Source organism: Kwoniella shandongensis, chromosome 6 (genome assembly GCF_008629635.2).
Source record: "Kwoniella shandongensis chromosome 6, complete sequence".
Classification (NCBI taxonomy): domain Eukaryota; kingdom Fungi; phylum Basidiomycota; class Tremellomycetes; order Tremellales; family Cryptococcaceae; genus Kwoniella; species Kwoniella shandongensis.
Window position 1 is genome coordinate 1267492 of NC_089292.1, and position 17066 is coordinate 1284557.

The 17066-nt window shown below is 49.9% G+C and overlaps 5 protein-coding genes across 5 annotated transcripts; 2 read left to right on the forward strand and 3 right to left on the reverse strand.

Annotated features, from left to right (window-relative positions):
- Positions 1-18: 18 nt before the first annotated feature.
- CI109_103755 (T-complex protein 1 subunit delta) lies at positions 19-4640 on the reverse strand (the record flags this gene model as incomplete). The annotated part of the gene is made up of 11 exons (XM_065967361.1): positions 19-2037; positions 2516-2632; positions 2694-2928; positions 2992-3467; positions 3523-3780; positions 3841-3983; positions 4036-4144; positions 4206-4295; positions 4361-4413; positions 4474-4519; positions 4578-4640. The coding sequence occupies 11 exons, from the start codon at positions 4638-4640 to the stop codon at positions 19-21; spliced, it is 3609 nt and encodes a 1202-aa protein (XP_065823433.1).
- A 647-nt stretch (positions 4641-5287) lies between these two features.
- Positions 5288-6368, forward strand: CI109_103756 (uncharacterized protein; the record flags this gene model as incomplete). The annotated part of the gene is made up of 6 exons (XM_032001740.2): positions 5288-5455; positions 5624-5645; positions 5705-5765; positions 5826-6155; positions 6215-6275; positions 6336-6368. The coding sequence occupies 6 exons, from the start codon at positions 5288-5290 to the stop codon at positions 6366-6368; spliced, it is 675 nt and encodes a 224-aa protein (XP_031863903.2).
- A 3302-nt stretch (positions 6369-9670) lies between these two features.
- On the forward strand, positions 9671-12640 carry CI109_103757 (uncharacterized protein; the record flags this gene model as incomplete). The annotated part of the gene is made up of 15 exons (XM_032001739.1): positions 9671-9915; positions 9992-10103; positions 10161-10189; positions 10264-10406; positions 10484-10545; positions 10607-10722; positions 10786-10869; positions 10934-10991; positions 11054-11098; positions 11172-11584; positions 11646-11705; positions 11765-11870; positions 11940-12326; positions 12395-12460; positions 12521-12640. The coding sequence occupies 15 exons, from the start codon at positions 9671-9673 to the stop codon at positions 12638-12640; spliced, it is 2046 nt and encodes a 681-aa protein (XP_031863902.1).
- A 412-nt stretch (positions 12641-13052) lies between these two features.
- Positions 13053-14800, reverse strand: CI109_103758 (uncharacterized protein; the record flags this gene model as incomplete). The annotated part of the gene is made up of 6 exons (XM_032001738.1): positions 13053-13092; positions 13155-13432; positions 13505-13621; positions 13724-13808; positions 13958-14211; positions 14405-14800. The coding sequence occupies 6 exons, from the start codon at positions 14798-14800 to the stop codon at positions 13053-13055; spliced, it is 1170 nt and encodes a 389-aa protein (XP_031863901.1).
- A 263-nt stretch (positions 14801-15063) lies between these two features.
- Positions 15064-16775, reverse strand: CI109_103759 (arginase; the record flags this gene model as incomplete). The annotated part of the gene is made up of 9 exons (XM_032001737.1): positions 15064-15162; positions 15243-15301; positions 15354-15395; positions 15458-15663; positions 15728-15876; positions 15937-15993; positions 16051-16402; positions 16475-16494; positions 16557-16775. The coding sequence occupies 9 exons, from the start codon at positions 16773-16775 to the stop codon at positions 15064-15066; spliced, it is 1203 nt and encodes a 400-aa protein (XP_031863900.1).
- Positions 16776-17066: the final 291 nt, after the last annotated feature.

Sequence of the window (17066 nt, forward strand, 5' to 3'; positions counted from 1 at the left end):
TTACCAATCCCTTGTCGATCAAAAGGGAATCGGCTGAGTGGCAGATGTGGAACCAGACGAACGGGTGGGCCCAGTCCTGACTGCATCCAGTTTGTCCAGGATTCCCTCGTAAGACTGTTTTATCTCTTCCGTGAGATCGCTGTAGGTCTCTTTGTCCCGGTCATCCTCCTTCACTTTCCTGGCCTTCAACATGTCCCTGCCTGGCAGCTTCGTCCTGATGGTGTAAGGATGGGTATCAGCATCATCCGCAAAGTATCGGATAGCAAATTTCCTGGACTTTGCACGACCGTAATCGTAGAGGTCTTGGATACCTTGTGAATATTGTGTGACCCTAGGTTCCGGCATACCCGACAAAGCAATGTGGTTTATAACCTGGGAGAGGGTTTCCTTTTCCTTGTCCGTGATGTGTATGAAAGGCTCGCCTTCAGCGAGGCGGGGATCTTCGGGAGGTTGAAGATACTCGCTTTTCTCACCCTTTTTCGATCTGTCTGAAACCACCCTGGCGTACTCAAGTGCTTTGGACATAGTGCTATTGAGGACCCGGGTGGTTTCTCCGGTTTCCTGGTCAGTGTGTGAAAAAAGGATGAGACTCCGTCTATGAATTCTGTCCAAATCCGCATTCTGGGGGCTGATCCAATCTGGCGACGAACGGTCTGAGCGGTCGTGGCCGCCCCTCTTGTCCAAGATGCCTATAGCGAGCTTTTCGAATCCTCTCGCCAACGATTCATTGTTTAAGCCTTCCATTTTGTAACCAGACCCAGCTCCATACGTCCCGTCAGTACGCGCAACTTCCGCAAGTACCTTGATGTATGCTTCCTCGGTTTCGGTAGGCGTATAACGCGAGACTTGAATGGTCGATTCGGTCGATGCGTCGGCAACGGAATCAAAGGTACCACCGAATTGAGACCCTACGCCAGGCAGGAAGGAGCCTGCATCGGGCTTTCTCACTCCTCGACCAGCGTTCTGAGTTCCTCTAGCTGGCCTCCGCGAGGTGTTTTGTGCTCGGGTACTGGAGACAGTTTCGTTTTGCCTCCCTTCTTTGCGCTTGTCTGCGGCGCGACGGTGTTTGGACGTGCCGGACGGCTGCTTCATGCTGGTTGGACGAGAACCCTGGACCCGAGATCGTGAAGTCGGCTGAGCGGAGTCTTCATCGGAACTTTCCTGGTAATTCGCGGGCTCAATGCGTTGGTGTGACCTTGGCATCCTGCTTTTGGCTTTCCCTCTTCTCGCAGCATCCGGATTTGGCTGGGCTGGCCCACCGAATTCGTAGTCTGCGGAAGCGGGGTACGCATCGGGGAACATCATGTCCTGACCAACATCCTGGGATCCTTGCGTCGCCATTTGAGAGTTGGTCGGCGGCTGAGAACTGGGACCAGCTCCGCCGTATGACCCAGCAGCCTCTGCTAGCGCTGCATCGTTGTACGCGCTGCCGGTCGAATAGACACTCTGGACCGGAGTCGTGAATTCGCGTTGAGGGGGACAAGCGGTATCGTACCCGGACCCGTAATTGAACGACGACGGACTAGCTCTTCCGCCAGCAACACCGATCTGGCCGGGATACAGGCTGTCAGGAGCCGCAATTGAGTGTCGCGTAGGTGAGATGACACCGGGAGGACCGACTTGACCAGTTGGCCCGGCTGTGGATGGTTGGGTCGGGTGTCCGTAGAAAGCGCTGGATTGAGAGCCAAAGGCAGAAGGCAATCTGTTGGCTCTTGACAGCATCGCGGGGTTGATGGCAGCCGGATTTAAAGGGGTGGCAGACGTAAATGATTCCGTTAGACTGGGAGCATAGGTCTGGACTGGGTAGCCTGGTCCGATCTGCGTAAAACCTCCACGGGGGGTTTCTGGTAATTGAAGCTGGTCGAATGACGGCAAGTTGGTTTGGTTATTCTGGCTTCTGTGGCTGTTTTGCCTGCTTTGTTGTTGTGGATACCACCAATTGTCGCGATCTGACATTGTGACGTCGTTGTGAGGGAGATCTGAGGGGGACGTAGTCGAAAATCGGGTTGTACGCTCAATGGAAAGGTGCGGAAAGAGCTAGAATTGCGGTTATCGCATTTATTGTAACAATTAGGAGAAGCACTGCCCAGCATGCTTATATACCCCTGCCGCTCGCGCCACTCCCACTTCGATTCGATCTGTCCTTTCAGCGATGAGCACGTCACAGCACGACCACGGCGATCCTTTCATCTGCATCCGAAAGCATTGTCAGAACACCGTATCGGCGATAGTCATGTGGCTGCGAATGATGCAGGATCACCGCGTCGTAATCAGTCTCACACATGGTGTTAGAAGCAGGTAGTTCCACCGTCTGGCCAACAAACTGCTCAATCTCTGGTCAGTAGAGCTTTCATTAGTGGTTAGCAAACAGTTCGCCATCAGTCTTGTGACGCATACTGGTCTCCTGTAAATGTATGCATTGTCTCAATCTTCACATTCTATCGCGTGAACTGCCAATGAGTCAATCGTTAGTGCTCGTGATGATGTTTGCCTACTAGCACAGTTCCAAACTCACTTGAATATCATCGATTCTCAAAATCAATGCCACTGTCTCCGCTGCCAACTCAAGCGCACTAGTCGTGACCAATAAGGGTTGCACAACGTTCTCCTCGAGGATGTTCGAAATGATTCCCTGTTACATCGATACGCGTCAGCAACTTTTCTTCAGGAGATAGTGATCGCGCGAGACTCACCTTCTTCACGTTGATACCCGCGTTTCTTTCTCCAAGAGCATGCTTGTTTCGCAACTCCGTCACAATGGCAATTGGGTTGAGACCCGCGTTCTCGGCAAGAGTGGTAGGGATGATCTCGAGAGCTTCCGCAAAGGCTTGGAAACAGTACGCTTCTTTGCCCTTGAGCGTTTGAGCGTGTTCGGTCAAAAGTCTAGAGACGTGGATCTCAGGAGCACCACCACCGGCAATCAACGCTCTGCAAGACACACATACCTATCAGCTTCTACTCTGATTGGGAACGTATCTGACTGTTACTCACCGCTTCTTCACTAAACATCGGACCACACACAACGCATCGTGCAAACTTCTCTCGCTCTCCTCCAAGACCAAATCGTTCGCACCGGTACAGACGACACTGACAGTCTTCCCAGGGTTCTTCACACCAGTAACCTTGACCACCTTCGCTCCTGCTTGACTTGTTTCTTCAACCAACTCCGCGTAACCCAACTTGTCTTCCGTGAAGGCATCGATGTCAGCAACGGGTCTGGCACCGGTAGACTTTGCGATGAAATCGATCTCGTCTCGCTCAATGTCCTTGATGACCATAATCTTGAGCTTGGCAAGGAAGTGGAGGGACAGATCGGTAACAGCATCTCGGAGGATAGACTTTTGGAGGAGAAGAACGTTACATCCGGTCTTCTTGATTCGTTTACAGAGGTTGAGGAGGTATTGTCGTTCCTCTTTGAGGATTTTGTCCATTTGTCGGTAGTCGTTAACAACGATTTGGTTGTCCATCTAGACAACATATCAGCAACTAGCAATTACGAAGACTACCTTAGGAGAAACTCACGTCAGGTTTAGGACTGCTCAACTGGAATTGAATCAAACCAATCTTCGCCTTCTCCATTCTTGTGGGTCCACCAGCGTTTGTCATAGCGATCTGGTTGAGTGCCAAACCCTCCACGAGCTCAGTGTCGTCAATCGTTCCCCCAACCTTCTTGACTATTCTGATATCTCTCAAGTCAACGTTTGATGAAGCGGACGTCACTAATCGAGTGACAGCAGAAACGGCGATAGGAGCAAGAGTCGAAGAGTATTGGGAGACGATCTATAAACCAAGATATCTATCAGGTTTCGTTTCATCAAGATTACAGGATATGCAGCTGACCTTGGAGTTCAAACTTGTTCGAGCAGCTTTCAACAAGTTTTCTCTGTCCGCAAGGTCTACTGGCATGCTCATCTCCTCAAGGTATTCGACCGCCTTTGTGGCAGCACGTTGGAACGATTGAGCGACAGTAGTGGGGTGGATACCTGCTCGAACGACGTCAATGTAATTCTTGACAGAATGGTGAACAGAACGTACCCTGTGAGAGAAGCTTCTCAGCAGCGGAGAGCAGACTTCCGGCAAGAACAACGACACTGGTTGTACCGTCACCTGCTTCGATATCTTGTGCTTTTGACAGCTCGACAAGCTGAGAAAGGACGGGTCAGTTCCGCGTTGATCTCCCAACCCAGTGACAAGAGGTCACGCACCATTCGAGCAGCAGGGTGAAGTACGGCCATATGTTGAAGAATGGTAGCACCGTCGTTGGTGATGACGACCTCGCCGGTTGAGGTTTGGATCTGCATCGATCAGTCGTCAATACTGTCATCCCGTGGTGTGAGACTTCGAGCCAAGTAGCGCTCACCATCTTGTCCATACCCTTGGGACCTAAACTGGTTCGAACGGCATCGGCAACGGCTAATGAGAAAAAACAGCTCAGTATGGTCATCCCGAGCAGGTCTTAGGCAGCAGACTTACCCTTTGCGGCGTTCATGTTGGACAGTCTGACCTCTGTGGGCTTGCCCTATGTCAAGAACTATCATCAGTGTCACCTTACGAGGATATCGTTGAAGCTGACCAACCTTGTCATTGAAAGAGCTGTCTGAGATGCCAGGTCCAGGACCGACGGAAGGAGCTGAAGCCATAATGATTCGATTCTTCTTTTCGTTCGGTTTGCTTGAGACAACGGAGAGAGTGTGTCAAACAGACGATGTTATAGACTGAAGGGAATGCTATAGAAAGTTGGTAGATTTCATGTTCTGCTGGTTCGTGTCGCGAAATGAAGTGGAAGCTGATCCAAGCGCGTGGTAATGGATGGGTCGGAGAAATTGTAATAAATTGAAAATCAATATAATATATAATACATGTCCCGATTTGATTCCGTCGTAACGCGTGAGAGAGGGAGACGGAGGAGGACATGACCGTGAATTGGTGTGATCAACATGAACCACCGCTATCTCATTCCACTGATTCTTATCCACATCCTGCTACTCTTTCCTTATAACCTGACATCAAGCAAACCCATACATACTCACATACTCTATTCAATCTGTCGGACCACAAACCACCCGCAACTCCGCCTCCAGGTTCTCCAAAACCTTCCGCTCATCACTCTGCAGGCGGATTGCTCACCACCCTTGGTCGCATCTTTCCTTTCGGCTCACCGGGTCGTCATCTGTCAAAAGCACCTCCATCCCCATCCGCTCAACCACCGACCTCTTTGTCTAAGGAGCTTCCTCAAGAAGAAGACAAGACAAATACAGCACAAAGCGAACAATTAGAAGCCGCCAACATGCCAGCAGCTAGTTCGTCCAGAGCGAAATCCAAGAGCGCGGAGAAGGAGGAGAAGCCTATCGAAGTGGACGATGATGAGGTTCAGAACGGAGACGAGGATGGCGAGGAGGACGAGGAAGAGGGCGAGTACGAAGTAGAAGCGATCGTCGATCACAGGCAGAAAGGGGTGAGCTGGCCCCTTGAGATTGACAGAACAACTGAATCGCTCAAACTGACTACTGCTACTCATTGATTTTGCATTTCCTCCTTTGTTATCAACTACGGCTCGCCAACACTGTTCAACTCCTTCTCTACCTCCTTACCTACTCTGCTGTTCGTCCATCTGATAACATAGAGTGGTACCGGGAAGTTTGAATGTAAGTCTTGCTTGGATAAGGTTGGACGCATTGAAAGAGAAGCTGACATCCTAGTGCAGATCTGGTCTCCTGGAAGGGATACGGCCCAGAGCATAACACTTGGGAACCTGAAGCCCATGTGTGCGTAACTGTTCTTCCCACCATACCGTTCCGTATTAGCTGATCTTGCATTGACTTCAGTGCTCACGCCGACGGCATTGTCTCCAAGTATTGGGCCAACAAGCCAAAACCATCACTTCAAAAAGACACCAAGAAACGGGGACGACCCTCAGCATCGGGCTCAGTTCCCCCTTCTCAACGTGCGGCGAAGGCTCCTCGAACATCTGTCACGAACGGGAAGAAGAAGCCGATACCTGTCGAAGATAGCGAAGACGAAGCGCCTGAATATGAGGACACCCATGTTGACAGTACGGAGAAGTACAAGGATATTGTGAACTGGGAGGACTGTGTCCAGGGTATCGACACCATTGAGAGGAATTCCAAGGATGAACTTATGATTTATGTCACTATGTACGTTGCGCGTCTTGTAACTACCTAAAGTCTGCGCTGACCGATTGCTTTGTTTACAGGACTGGAGGAGAGCGTGTTGGTTTGCCTACCGAGGTTGCTTACAAGCGATGTCCTCAGAAGGTGAGCTCTTGAAGTCGTGACTCGACAATGATTGGTCGCTGATGTAGGTGTTCGATGCAGATCCTGAAATTTTACGAAAGTCACCTCAAGTAGGTCGTTCGCTGGAGTTGAAGGTCGCGATGAGCCCGTCACTGATAGATTTGTTCGCAGATGGAAGAGGACTGACTAAATTGGTGTTCACCGATTTTGAAGAGTAAAGACAATGGTCCACTCTCTGTGATCCCATAGCGCGAATTCTTACCCTTTACCCTAATCCCACACACTCCCTCTCTTCCTTTAAAACTAGTGTTCCCATGTTGTTCGCGTGGACAATCGCTATCCACTAGGTATTCCTAAAACATATGTTGGGTTTATAGGTATGATTATATGTTAAAACGAAGATGCCAGAATAATGACCATTAGCGATTCTGCGTGTTGGCCCTGTCTTATAAGGCCGTCGTGATGCGAGACCGCGATGATAGATCGCCTTGTCCTGATGATCTACATTATGACAACATAATTCAAGCGAACGTAAACAACGACTCTCACGTGCCGCTCAAGCAGGGTAAGCGTAATGATATGCCAAATTGACAACAACCTGTGACAACGAACGTCGGCCTGCTCCTGCGAGTGTGACCACTTGCTGCCTTGTACTGCCATCACCTCCAACCTAGAATCGGGCGGCGATGATGGCGATCTGCTTACCAAATGCCATATGCGACTGTGCGCCTTTGTACCAATCTGGTACAGCAGCCGAAAATAACACAGTGTTTGGCTTGGTCTAAATAGTAATGTTTTGCCTCATGTTGGACGATGCGTACGCGTTGCCGTTATAGATGTGCGTCACATCCAACATAGATCTGGAAATTACATGAGCCGAGCAGGGAGAGACTAGTATGTGTCCAATGTAGGCACATATGACGGGATTTGATACAAAAGTACAGGTGACGCACAGTTAAAGTCATAACATGTCCAAACAAAAAGTGGTTTCTCACTCAAAAGGTGCAAAGCGCTCGCGATACGCAGTGAGATATTTCGCTTACGAGATATGGTGTCATGTACATCACACCGTACGAGATGGCATCCAGACCCTCCTGTCATCTTATTGACAACATCGTAAAGTTACTCGTAATAAGTTGGGCATCAATCTAAGCAGTACATGACTTCTGACGCTTTAGACATTCGAATTGACACAATGAACGTACGAAGCCCTATGCCATAAGGCTTTCAGGACAAGATTGGCTGCAAGGTTCGAGTTACCTTTCCGCCGTAATTGCATTTCAAGTCGTACCAAGAAAGATAAGGACTTGTAATTCTCCGAATCGGAAAGGTTGTCTTGTCCTGTCCTGTCCTGTCCTGTCCTGTCCTGTGAAAACAACTCTACATCCGCTTCGTGGGAGTAGTATGTAGTTCCATCGTCTGCAAAGCAATTCAATACGTCAATTGACTTGGTCGATGACGACGACGTAATGCACACGGGACGGGATAGGGTTGAGAATTTCCTCTGTGTATGGAGATCTCCAAGCCGATGTGGGATTGCGGATTCATTGCGGTTCCGAAATATGAGTAAAGGTTTACGATTCTCATTATCAGCAATAACAAAGTCTATCAGGTCTCAGTCACACGTTGATTCCGCTTCTTCAGTTGTTCAGTCGTCGTTGAGAGGCGGTGCGGTATGGTCTCAAAGATCCCCGAATGGGACGGATGACTTCGTCGTCACTGCTTCACTTGACAGATGCCGAGGAATGCAGTACTACACCGGTGAAAAATGGAAGGTGTGAGTGTTGTCGTACTCTGGCATAAGCGTCCATTTCTTACACTTGTCGCTGACAGCCAGCGCTCGCTACGGTATGTGGGAATAGCATCGCCGTTATTATCTTGTTCTACTTCGGCCGAGAGAAAGGTCAGGTATCATTCCATTGATCCCCGTACATGCAACGGATGATTGTATTTCAATTGCTTCCGCCCGCCTTGCTTCGTCCTTCCCAGACATCCCTTCAATTCTTGGACAAGACAGACTGACGACTTATGTTTCTTGTCCGGGGTAGCGAACAGGAATTTCTCGGCTACTGTATCCGGGGAACTTGAGGATACCGCTCCACCTTGATCATTCGCTTCTCTCGTTCCCTTCCATTCCCTCGGGATGCGATTTGAGTTGTCACAAGACCAGCTTCCGATAGAGCAGGGCGCTACCGATCTTACTCTGCTTGCGATGATGCTTAACATGTTGAGTATTGCAATCACTGTGGTGAGTACAGTAGTACGGTAAGTTGCAAATAATGCCTCATGTTGGTTAACGTACAGGTAGATACGTTATCCTTTCTCATGTTCAAGCACGAGCCAGATCTTCTGAACCCGTGCCAAGCTGTACAATACTCATTACTTAACATTCAAGAATCATGATATTGACTCTCTCATTACGAGTAAAACCGTTTTTCTGACTTACGCATATCTGCTAGATCCCGATCCGCAGTGCAACTTCTCGGTAAGAGGTACCATCAAAATGCAAAAGACAAGCGGAAAAAAAAATGATGTTCGCAATACACTTCTAGCGTCAGAGTCTCGGGATATAGCGACCACGACATTTCAATTACGACGTACATCCGATCCCTGCTCATGTTGTTCCCCCTCTCCTCTCTTATTTCTTGCTGGACATAACATTTGATGGAGGGCCACCATCATCATGCACTCGTGTCTTCCTCTCATGGGAATGTGAATTCGCTTCCCGCTTCCTGTCGGAGCAGGACGCCCTAAATGCACTTGAGCATGACCGTCATTATCTCTCCATCCGCTGGATGAATACGGTAATTGTTATAAGCATCACCTCCTCGAGAATGAGATGAGAACAAAATCCCTCACTTCATCCTCTTTCTTCTTCACTGGAACGTTTATTGCCTCGCTCTCCTCACTGATACAGGAGTTCTCCTTGTATCTATTGTAAGGCAACGTTCTTGTCAAAGCTGTGAGCTGGTCCGTGCTCATCTCCAACCCCCGGCCAGTAGCAGTTAGATCTCCTACGCGCTGACCCGATCGATCGCTCGGTCCCTCTCCTCCTACCCTAGATCTTGAACGCCGAGAGGGCAGTGCATCATTACAGCGCAGTACGTAGCGAGCAGAGCTCAAATCGTTTCATAATACCGATAAGTGAGTGGTCCCTTTTTATCTCATCATCGCCTTGGGGATCATATATCGTTGCTGGTTCGCTTTGGGGGATCTAGCGTCATTGTCCAACATGCTATGAGAGCACTGACATTTGTTCACACAGCAACAACATACTTCTACTTGTTATAAAGCTATACACTTACTATCCGGCTCGCCGGCTCCCCACCCCGTCTACTTGTTGGTTATAATAACTGGACATTACACTCGAGTAATTTGGTTTAATCAATCTCCCCTAATCGTATCCGCGAGTCAACATGACTCGCATCAACATCACACGACTCCTTCTCCTTCTCTCGCCTCTCGTCACTTATGTCCATGGTCAAGGAGCTAGCGCCGTTGCCACAGCCGGTGAAGCCACCGCTGTAAACTCTGCTATCGCTGAGGCTACCGAAAGCGCTGCTGCTGCTGGAGTAGCACCCCCAGCCGGAGCTAGTGCGGTGGCAGGTGGTCCCCCAGCAGGAGGTCCTCCTGGAGGAGGTGGCGGACCGCCCCCCATCAAGTGAGTTTTCATCCTTTTTCGTTTCAACAGTAGCAAAAATTAGTGGCTAACGGGAAATGGCGTCCCATCGAAACAGTCAGTCGCTGGCTACGGCGACTTATTATATCCCTCCAATCCCTCAACAGACAGCTTGGAACAACCCCAAGAATCTGGTTCTCTCCAACGACTTTGAGATTACCAACATCACTGTGAGTTGAACAGTAAATCAGGAAGAAGTTGATGACGCTGATCGCACGATGATTTAGAAAACACGAGAGTACTGGTTCGATATCGGGTAGGTGTTGAGATTTCTCTCTGGCCGTGTAGTAGTCTCATACAACAAAGCTAATGTGGCACTTCGGGAATCAGCAAATCTGCCGGAGCTCCGGATGGATATGAACGAGAGATTTACACCGTCAACAACCAGTACCCTGGTCCGCTGATTGAGATTAACGAGGGAGACGAGGTCATCATCCATGTCACCAACTATCTCGATGAGGGTCAATCGATCCGTGAGTCCCTCCTCGCAAGGTGTACGCGCAAGCTCGGCACAACTATGCTGATGAGTATCTCTGTTCCCGACGCTTAGACTGGCACGGCCTTAACCAAAATGGCACGGTTCTCATGGACGGTATTGCAGGGGTTACTCAGGTGAATTCATTTCTCCCAATGGGGAGGTATACCGCAGGCTCACACCTCGATGCCGGTTTAGTGCCCGATCCCTCCTGGAAAAACCTTCACGTACAAGTTCAGACCTCAAGGACAATATGGCAACTTCTGGTGGCACTCTCACTATGCTAACTCCATGGCAGACGGTATCATTGGGCCGTAAGTCACGAATCCCATGCCGATTATACTTTGATCGTCGTACTGATATCCCGCTCTTTTCAGCTTCATCATTCACTCTGTGCGCGATCCGATCGTAAGAGGACGCGACTACGACGAAGAGCAAGTGGTACTCATACACGATTGGCAGTGAGTTGGCTCGTCGAGACGGTATCGTGTGTTGCTTTTTGTCTGATCGACGCGATCATCACAGACACGATCGAGCAGATGTTGTTGTCGGTGCCTTGGAGACCCCTGACGGATATCGCGGTGTGAGTATATGTACACTATCCTGTGAATCTCGGTTCAAGGAGAAAATTAACACGGTCCGTAGACGATCGCATCCCCCGAACCCGACGCAATTCTCATCAATGGTGTGGTACGTACTTCTTCCTTCGATCTGAGGCACAAGGCGTCGCACACACGTACTGATCTACATACATCGCATTTAGGGTCGCACCAACTGTACCGGAACGGCAATCCAATATCAGAGGCCATGCAATGATCCACCATACCCTGAGATCAAGGTGAAACCCAACAAGACTTATCGACTGCGAATCATCAATGCGGGAACTCACGCTCTTCTCCGACACTCCATCGACGAGCACCCATACGAAGTAGTCGATGCAGACGGTGTACCGGTCTACGGTCCAGTCGGCGCGCATGAGATCCCAATTGCCCCCGCCCAGAGGTACTCGATCATCGTCAAGACAAACAAAGGGAAAGCGGGCGATTCGTACTGGATCAGAGAAGCCCCCGCTGTCGCTTGTATGTTAGGTATAAGGAAGGATGTTGGCCTTGCAATTCTGCGATACACGGACGATTATGGAAACTGCGGTCATGAGGATCCCTACTCGCAAGCTTGGTGAGGGGCAGTCAGCGAAAGTTAGAGAAGCAGGCGGCTGACCAGATTGTACGGCGTATAGGCCTGACCTCGAGCCATGGGATGCCCAATGCAGGGATCTCGACCAGTACCACCCCTTGGTGTGAGTGAGGAGATAGGATTGAAAGCACCGATCAGTCCGCTGACTCAGTACCCGAACAGCCCTCGAAATGTCCGTGACTCGTACGAAGATCCGTTGGATGTCCACGTTATGTACAGTAACTTCGGCCAATTTGTTAGATCCGACGGGACTAGGTCTTTTGGTTTCGTGAGTGATCGTCGTTCGCAGTGGGTTGGGATGTTGCTAGTACTAACAAGACTTGTGCAAATGCATCAGGGATTCAACAACGTTTCTTTCGCTCCTCGATTGTATAACCCTCTTCTTCGTCAATTAGAAGATGGCGGAAGCGTCCCTGCCGACACCGCAGCGAGTGCCACATTCTGGAACAATGGACCTGGTATCATTATCATCAACAACCTCGACCCAGGACCCCTCGGACACCCTTACCATCTTCACGGTAACGATTTCCAACTCCTCGCTCGAGGAAGTGGCAACATCACAGCGGAAGGATTCGCCTCGTGGGGTTATCGCAAGGAGAACCCGCTCAGGAGAGACACCTTGTTTATCCCCGGTTCAAGTTGGGCGGCATTGAGGATTTTGACCAATAACCCCGGTGTGTGGGCGTTGCACTGTCATATTGGATGGCATTTGTCCGCTGGCAAAGTGAGTGCGGATACGAGTTGGTGTAGGACACATATCTTGTCCTTGTACTGATGTTACTCTCAAATCAGCTCGCTACGATTGTGGTCCAACCTGAGGCTATCAAGTACTTCGAGCAGCCGTACGACTGGCTCCAGGTAAGTGAAGCGCTTTGAGTATCTGCCAATGTAAGTGGACTGACCGAGTGACTCTGTTAGCTCTGTGACGGAGGTGACCCCAATGCCATCGGTCCTGCGAAGCGATCGGCATCAAACTCAGAGAAAATCAAGTCGTTCAGGAGCAGACTCCTGCAACGATCTGGACCTCGTGAAGCGTAATGGAATCCTGGTTATAACGGAACGGGACACTTGTCTGTTTGGTTGTTTGTTTGGTTTTTCGGTCATTGACTCGGTGAGGGGTACTTTTTAGCATTGTTTCATAACAAGGGACAGTTCGTGTCAGTCAGCTATCACCATACATGTAGTTTAGTCACGGTTGAGATTTTGGTTTGTCGTGGACATTGTAGTGAATCAGTAATAGCTATTAGTCATTAGTCAGAAGTACAAGGACATTAGTTTGTGAATCGGGAAATTGAGCCAGAAGAGCGGATATGAGAAGAACAGGTAATAAAGATTAAATGACGACGGAAAATGGCAAAGGTTACACTTATGAAATCCGAATGAGATGTGGCTTATGCACAAATAGTAACATGCATTTGGCCGTTGACGTGTCCGACTACAGAATGCCTGTTCAGTCCTTCTCCGCAACGACAGCAGTGATGACCGTGATACTATATGAAGTCAGCAGACATTCTGGTTGGAAGGCGTCGCTCGAACTCTACATTCGACTCACTCATCGATCTTGCCACCTTTCCATCCCCATTGAGGCATCATTTTCTTCGCCTCAATCTCGAAAGGCGTCTTCCACCCTTTCCCACCATCTTCTTCCCCCGTACGAGCCATCGCCATCCGACCATATCCGACAAGCATATCAGCAAAGAGTCGAGCGCGTTCTGCATCCCTCTCAGCGGGTGAGAGATGGGTGTTGTTTGGAGAATCGAGGACGCGAGTGAGGGCAGAAGAGAGGAGGGGGAGATGTTGTACGGGGAGGTTATCTGATAAACCGTCGGTCTGCGTTTCAAAGCAACGATCAAGTCAGTGTTTGCTTTGCTTCGATCGACAACATATCGGTGAGAAACGTACGAAGAGCACGACCATATCTCCTATTTCTAGCTCGTGAGACTCAACATCCGCAGAGTCCGGTGAGTCATGTATGATCCCCATTTGTCTCATACTGCTCGGCACCTTGGACAGTTGCACCTACGACGGGGCGAATGGTAGAGATCCACAAGGTCAGTAATGGCACAATCGACATGACCCGTCTAGCGAGATACATGAGGGGTGGATATCACCGAGACTCACTGGACAATTGAAGAAGTGTGTTTGAGGCTTTGAGATGTACTTGACCTGATCGTTCCGTATGATCGCATAACCCGAGTCTCCAAGGCTACGCGAACAGTCAGCTTCGTCTCATCTCACTATCTGGCTAGGCGTGCAAGGCTGGAGGTAACCTCTGGTCTGACCTGTCCACAGTGAAGAAGCCAGACCGAGGAACATGATAGTATCTTGTTGTGCGAGAAAGCCACCACCACTCACTTGACGAATCTCCCTCCTCCTTCCTCGTCCAATCTCATACCCACCAACGTTCCCCCTCCAGCGCTTACCGCCTTATCTCCCAAGACCGCTTTGTACCCCTTCCTCAACACATCTTGAGGATCAACGGATTCTGTACTTTGTGCAGCTAGGGATCGAGCTGATAAGGCATAGTGATAGCATAATGATTGGGAGAAGAGGGAAGGGTCAACTCGGTCGCCCCATCCTCCCACGCCGTCCGAGAGAGCTATGTGGAGCTGAGTGGGAGATAAAGGGGTCAGCTTGGGTGCAGTTAGACGATATGTCGCAACAGACGAGTATCCGTCGCCAAATCGAAGACCGTTTGACAGCGAGCTGGTACACGCTCAGGTAACGTCTTCACTTCGGCATGGCTTTTTGCTGCTAGCTTCACGTCTACCTCAAAAACTTGTGAGAAGTAGAATCACTCACATCGCCTTTTGCTCTTTCTATAGCAAAGAAATCTTCCCCTGCTCCCCATCTCCTCACTTCCTCTCTCACACCCTCGCTCCATCCTCCCGCAGAAGACGAGCTCAACTCTCCCCTCCCCGCTTCGAGATCCATCATGTTCCCAACCCATCGTCCAAGATCGGTATCTTTATTCAAAAACCCATACGGTTTAGGTTTTTCTCCCGGTTGGAGGAATGGTGGTGAGGATTTGGAAGCGTAAGAAAGACCGAGGGAGTAGGTATATTGTGGTGAGTGAGGGTAGAGAGGGGTGATTGTTGCAGAAGAAGAAGAAGAGGTGTTGAGGAATCGTCCTAGCCTCAGTCGGGCAGAAGGAAGGGAAGAAAGTCGCAGCCGCGCTGCAGACGATGAAAATGACATGGCTGAAAGCGAAATTATGGGTGGGTTCGTCGTTGTACAGGAGATAATGCAGATTGAGAACAACATTTAACGTTGTTGTCAACTTTTGGTCTCGGGTGGTGGAGGTAAAATCGAGCCAAATCTACGAGGACTATATCGCGCCAATATGATGTTTTGACTGTCCTGATGCATGCAACGACCGCTGCTTGGATTGACAATGCATAGATTGTACAATGAGATGTGCTATGCTAGATGATACATTGCTATTATGTTTGTGGCCGAGCCTACAACAACGTCTCGCCTAAAGACGCCCTCGCCAGAGAACATCCCACCGCAACGGTCTTCTCCACCGACCTAGGGTCGAGCAAGGTAGGGTTGACCTCCTTCAATGAGAGAATGAGAGAGGATCGTCAGCTCGTATTGGGACGATAGGTGTAGATACTTATCGTGGCGCTGCACTTACCATAATGTCGACCGCGACAAGATTGCCAGTCTCAGCTACAGCTTCGGTAATGTAGTGGCCTGCTGATGTGTCAGCGTATATACCCCTGTCATGACGCAGGACGTGACTCACCCTCTCTGAACGATAATCCTCCTCGGACGGGTGTACCGGTACCTGCAATTTCGCACATAAGCATTGCACCGACCAACTTTCCTGCCATGCATCGCTTCACTCACTCGGGGCAACGGTCGGATCAAGCGCATCGACATCAAAGCTAAGATGGATCGGCTTCTTCCTGTCGGGGTTGACGTGATCCAATGCCATGTCTACAACCTTTCCAATACCGTATTTGTCGACATGGTGCATCGTATAAGCTTTGATGCCGTGCTGTTTAAGGATGGCCTTTTCACCAGCATCGATATCCCGTAGACCAATGTAAACGCTGCAACACATATAGATCAGCGACTGAAGCGAGCTGAGTCAGGGTAGTGTGTTGTGAAACGCACATCTCCTCAGGCTTCAAGCAAGGGCTGAGCCATTTGTTGAACGGCTCGACGTCAGTGCCATCAAGGCCGAGCAGGAAGGAGACAGGACATCCGTGCAAGTTTCCAGAGTCAGTGGTCAAGGGTGTGTTGACATCGGCGTGCGCGTCGACCTTTTGAGTTGTCAACCAATCAATCTGTAGAGGTCGAAGGACTGTTTCACATCTACTCACCCAGATCACACAAGCGTCGGGGTACTTGCTCTTCGTACCAGCGATTGTGCCCATGGCCTGCAAACCATTCCAGTCAGTGAGATAGAAACAGCGGAAGTATCCATGAGCACTCACCAAGCTGTGATCTCCACCAAGGGTGAGAGGCAACCATCCCTTCTTCGCAATGCTGCCAACCTCCTGTGCCACCTTCTCATTGACAGCGCTCACCAAACGAGGTTTCTTCATCCTCCCAATATCCGGATCGGGCAATCTCTGCACCAAATCCTCCTTTCCATCGTTAGACTTAACTTTCGCTTCGCCTGTAGCTTGAGGGGAAGAGGCTGGGGATGGGTTGTACGGGATGTCGAGGAACGATTGTTGGGATTCGTAGTGGACTTCCCAGCCAAGAGAGGTGAGTTGGTCAACGAGGCCAGCGGAGATCAGCATGTTGGGTCCATGTTCGACTCCGGCACGACCTTGACCTCCACTACAAGGGGAATCAGCATCGCAGTTCAGACAGACAGGCGTTTGTATCCGCTGTATGTGGTTCTGTGCTCACCTAAAGGGGCAGCCGACAATCTGACAGAGGATGTTTGTAAGCTTGTGCCATATTCAGTCTCGCCAAGAAATGTCTAGCTCACCGCGACAGTAGCAGGCTCTTTCAAGAACTTGTACTTGTGACTCGGCCTGGTAGCTCCCTTTGCCTCGTCGGGTTGGGCATAAATATGGTAGTCTCTAGCTGCCTTAGAATGGGCGAAAGCCCGCTGGATCGGCAGTACCGTAGAACGAGAGGTGCGTAGAGATGAAGTTGCAGCAAGGGATTGTCGCAAGGCGCTGGAAGCTCGAGGAAGCGTCAACATTTTGTTGGTATTGATTTTTCCTTGGCTGAAAAGTGACGATGATAGTCTTGTATGTGTTGATCTGCTGCAGATCGTTTGTAGTGATGTAGAAGAAAGGAACTCAATGGATGGAATAGCCAAGAAAACAAACCAAAAAGTCTAAATGTCCTCTAGAGCTCTGGGCGTTGTATTTTGTTCCACGTCATGACATATAAGCGCCTAAAGCGCGGGTATTCCGATGCCGTAGGAACCGGTGGGCGAGCTGGGGTGAGGTGGGTGAGGTGGTGACAAACTGTCAGAAGCACGCAGAAT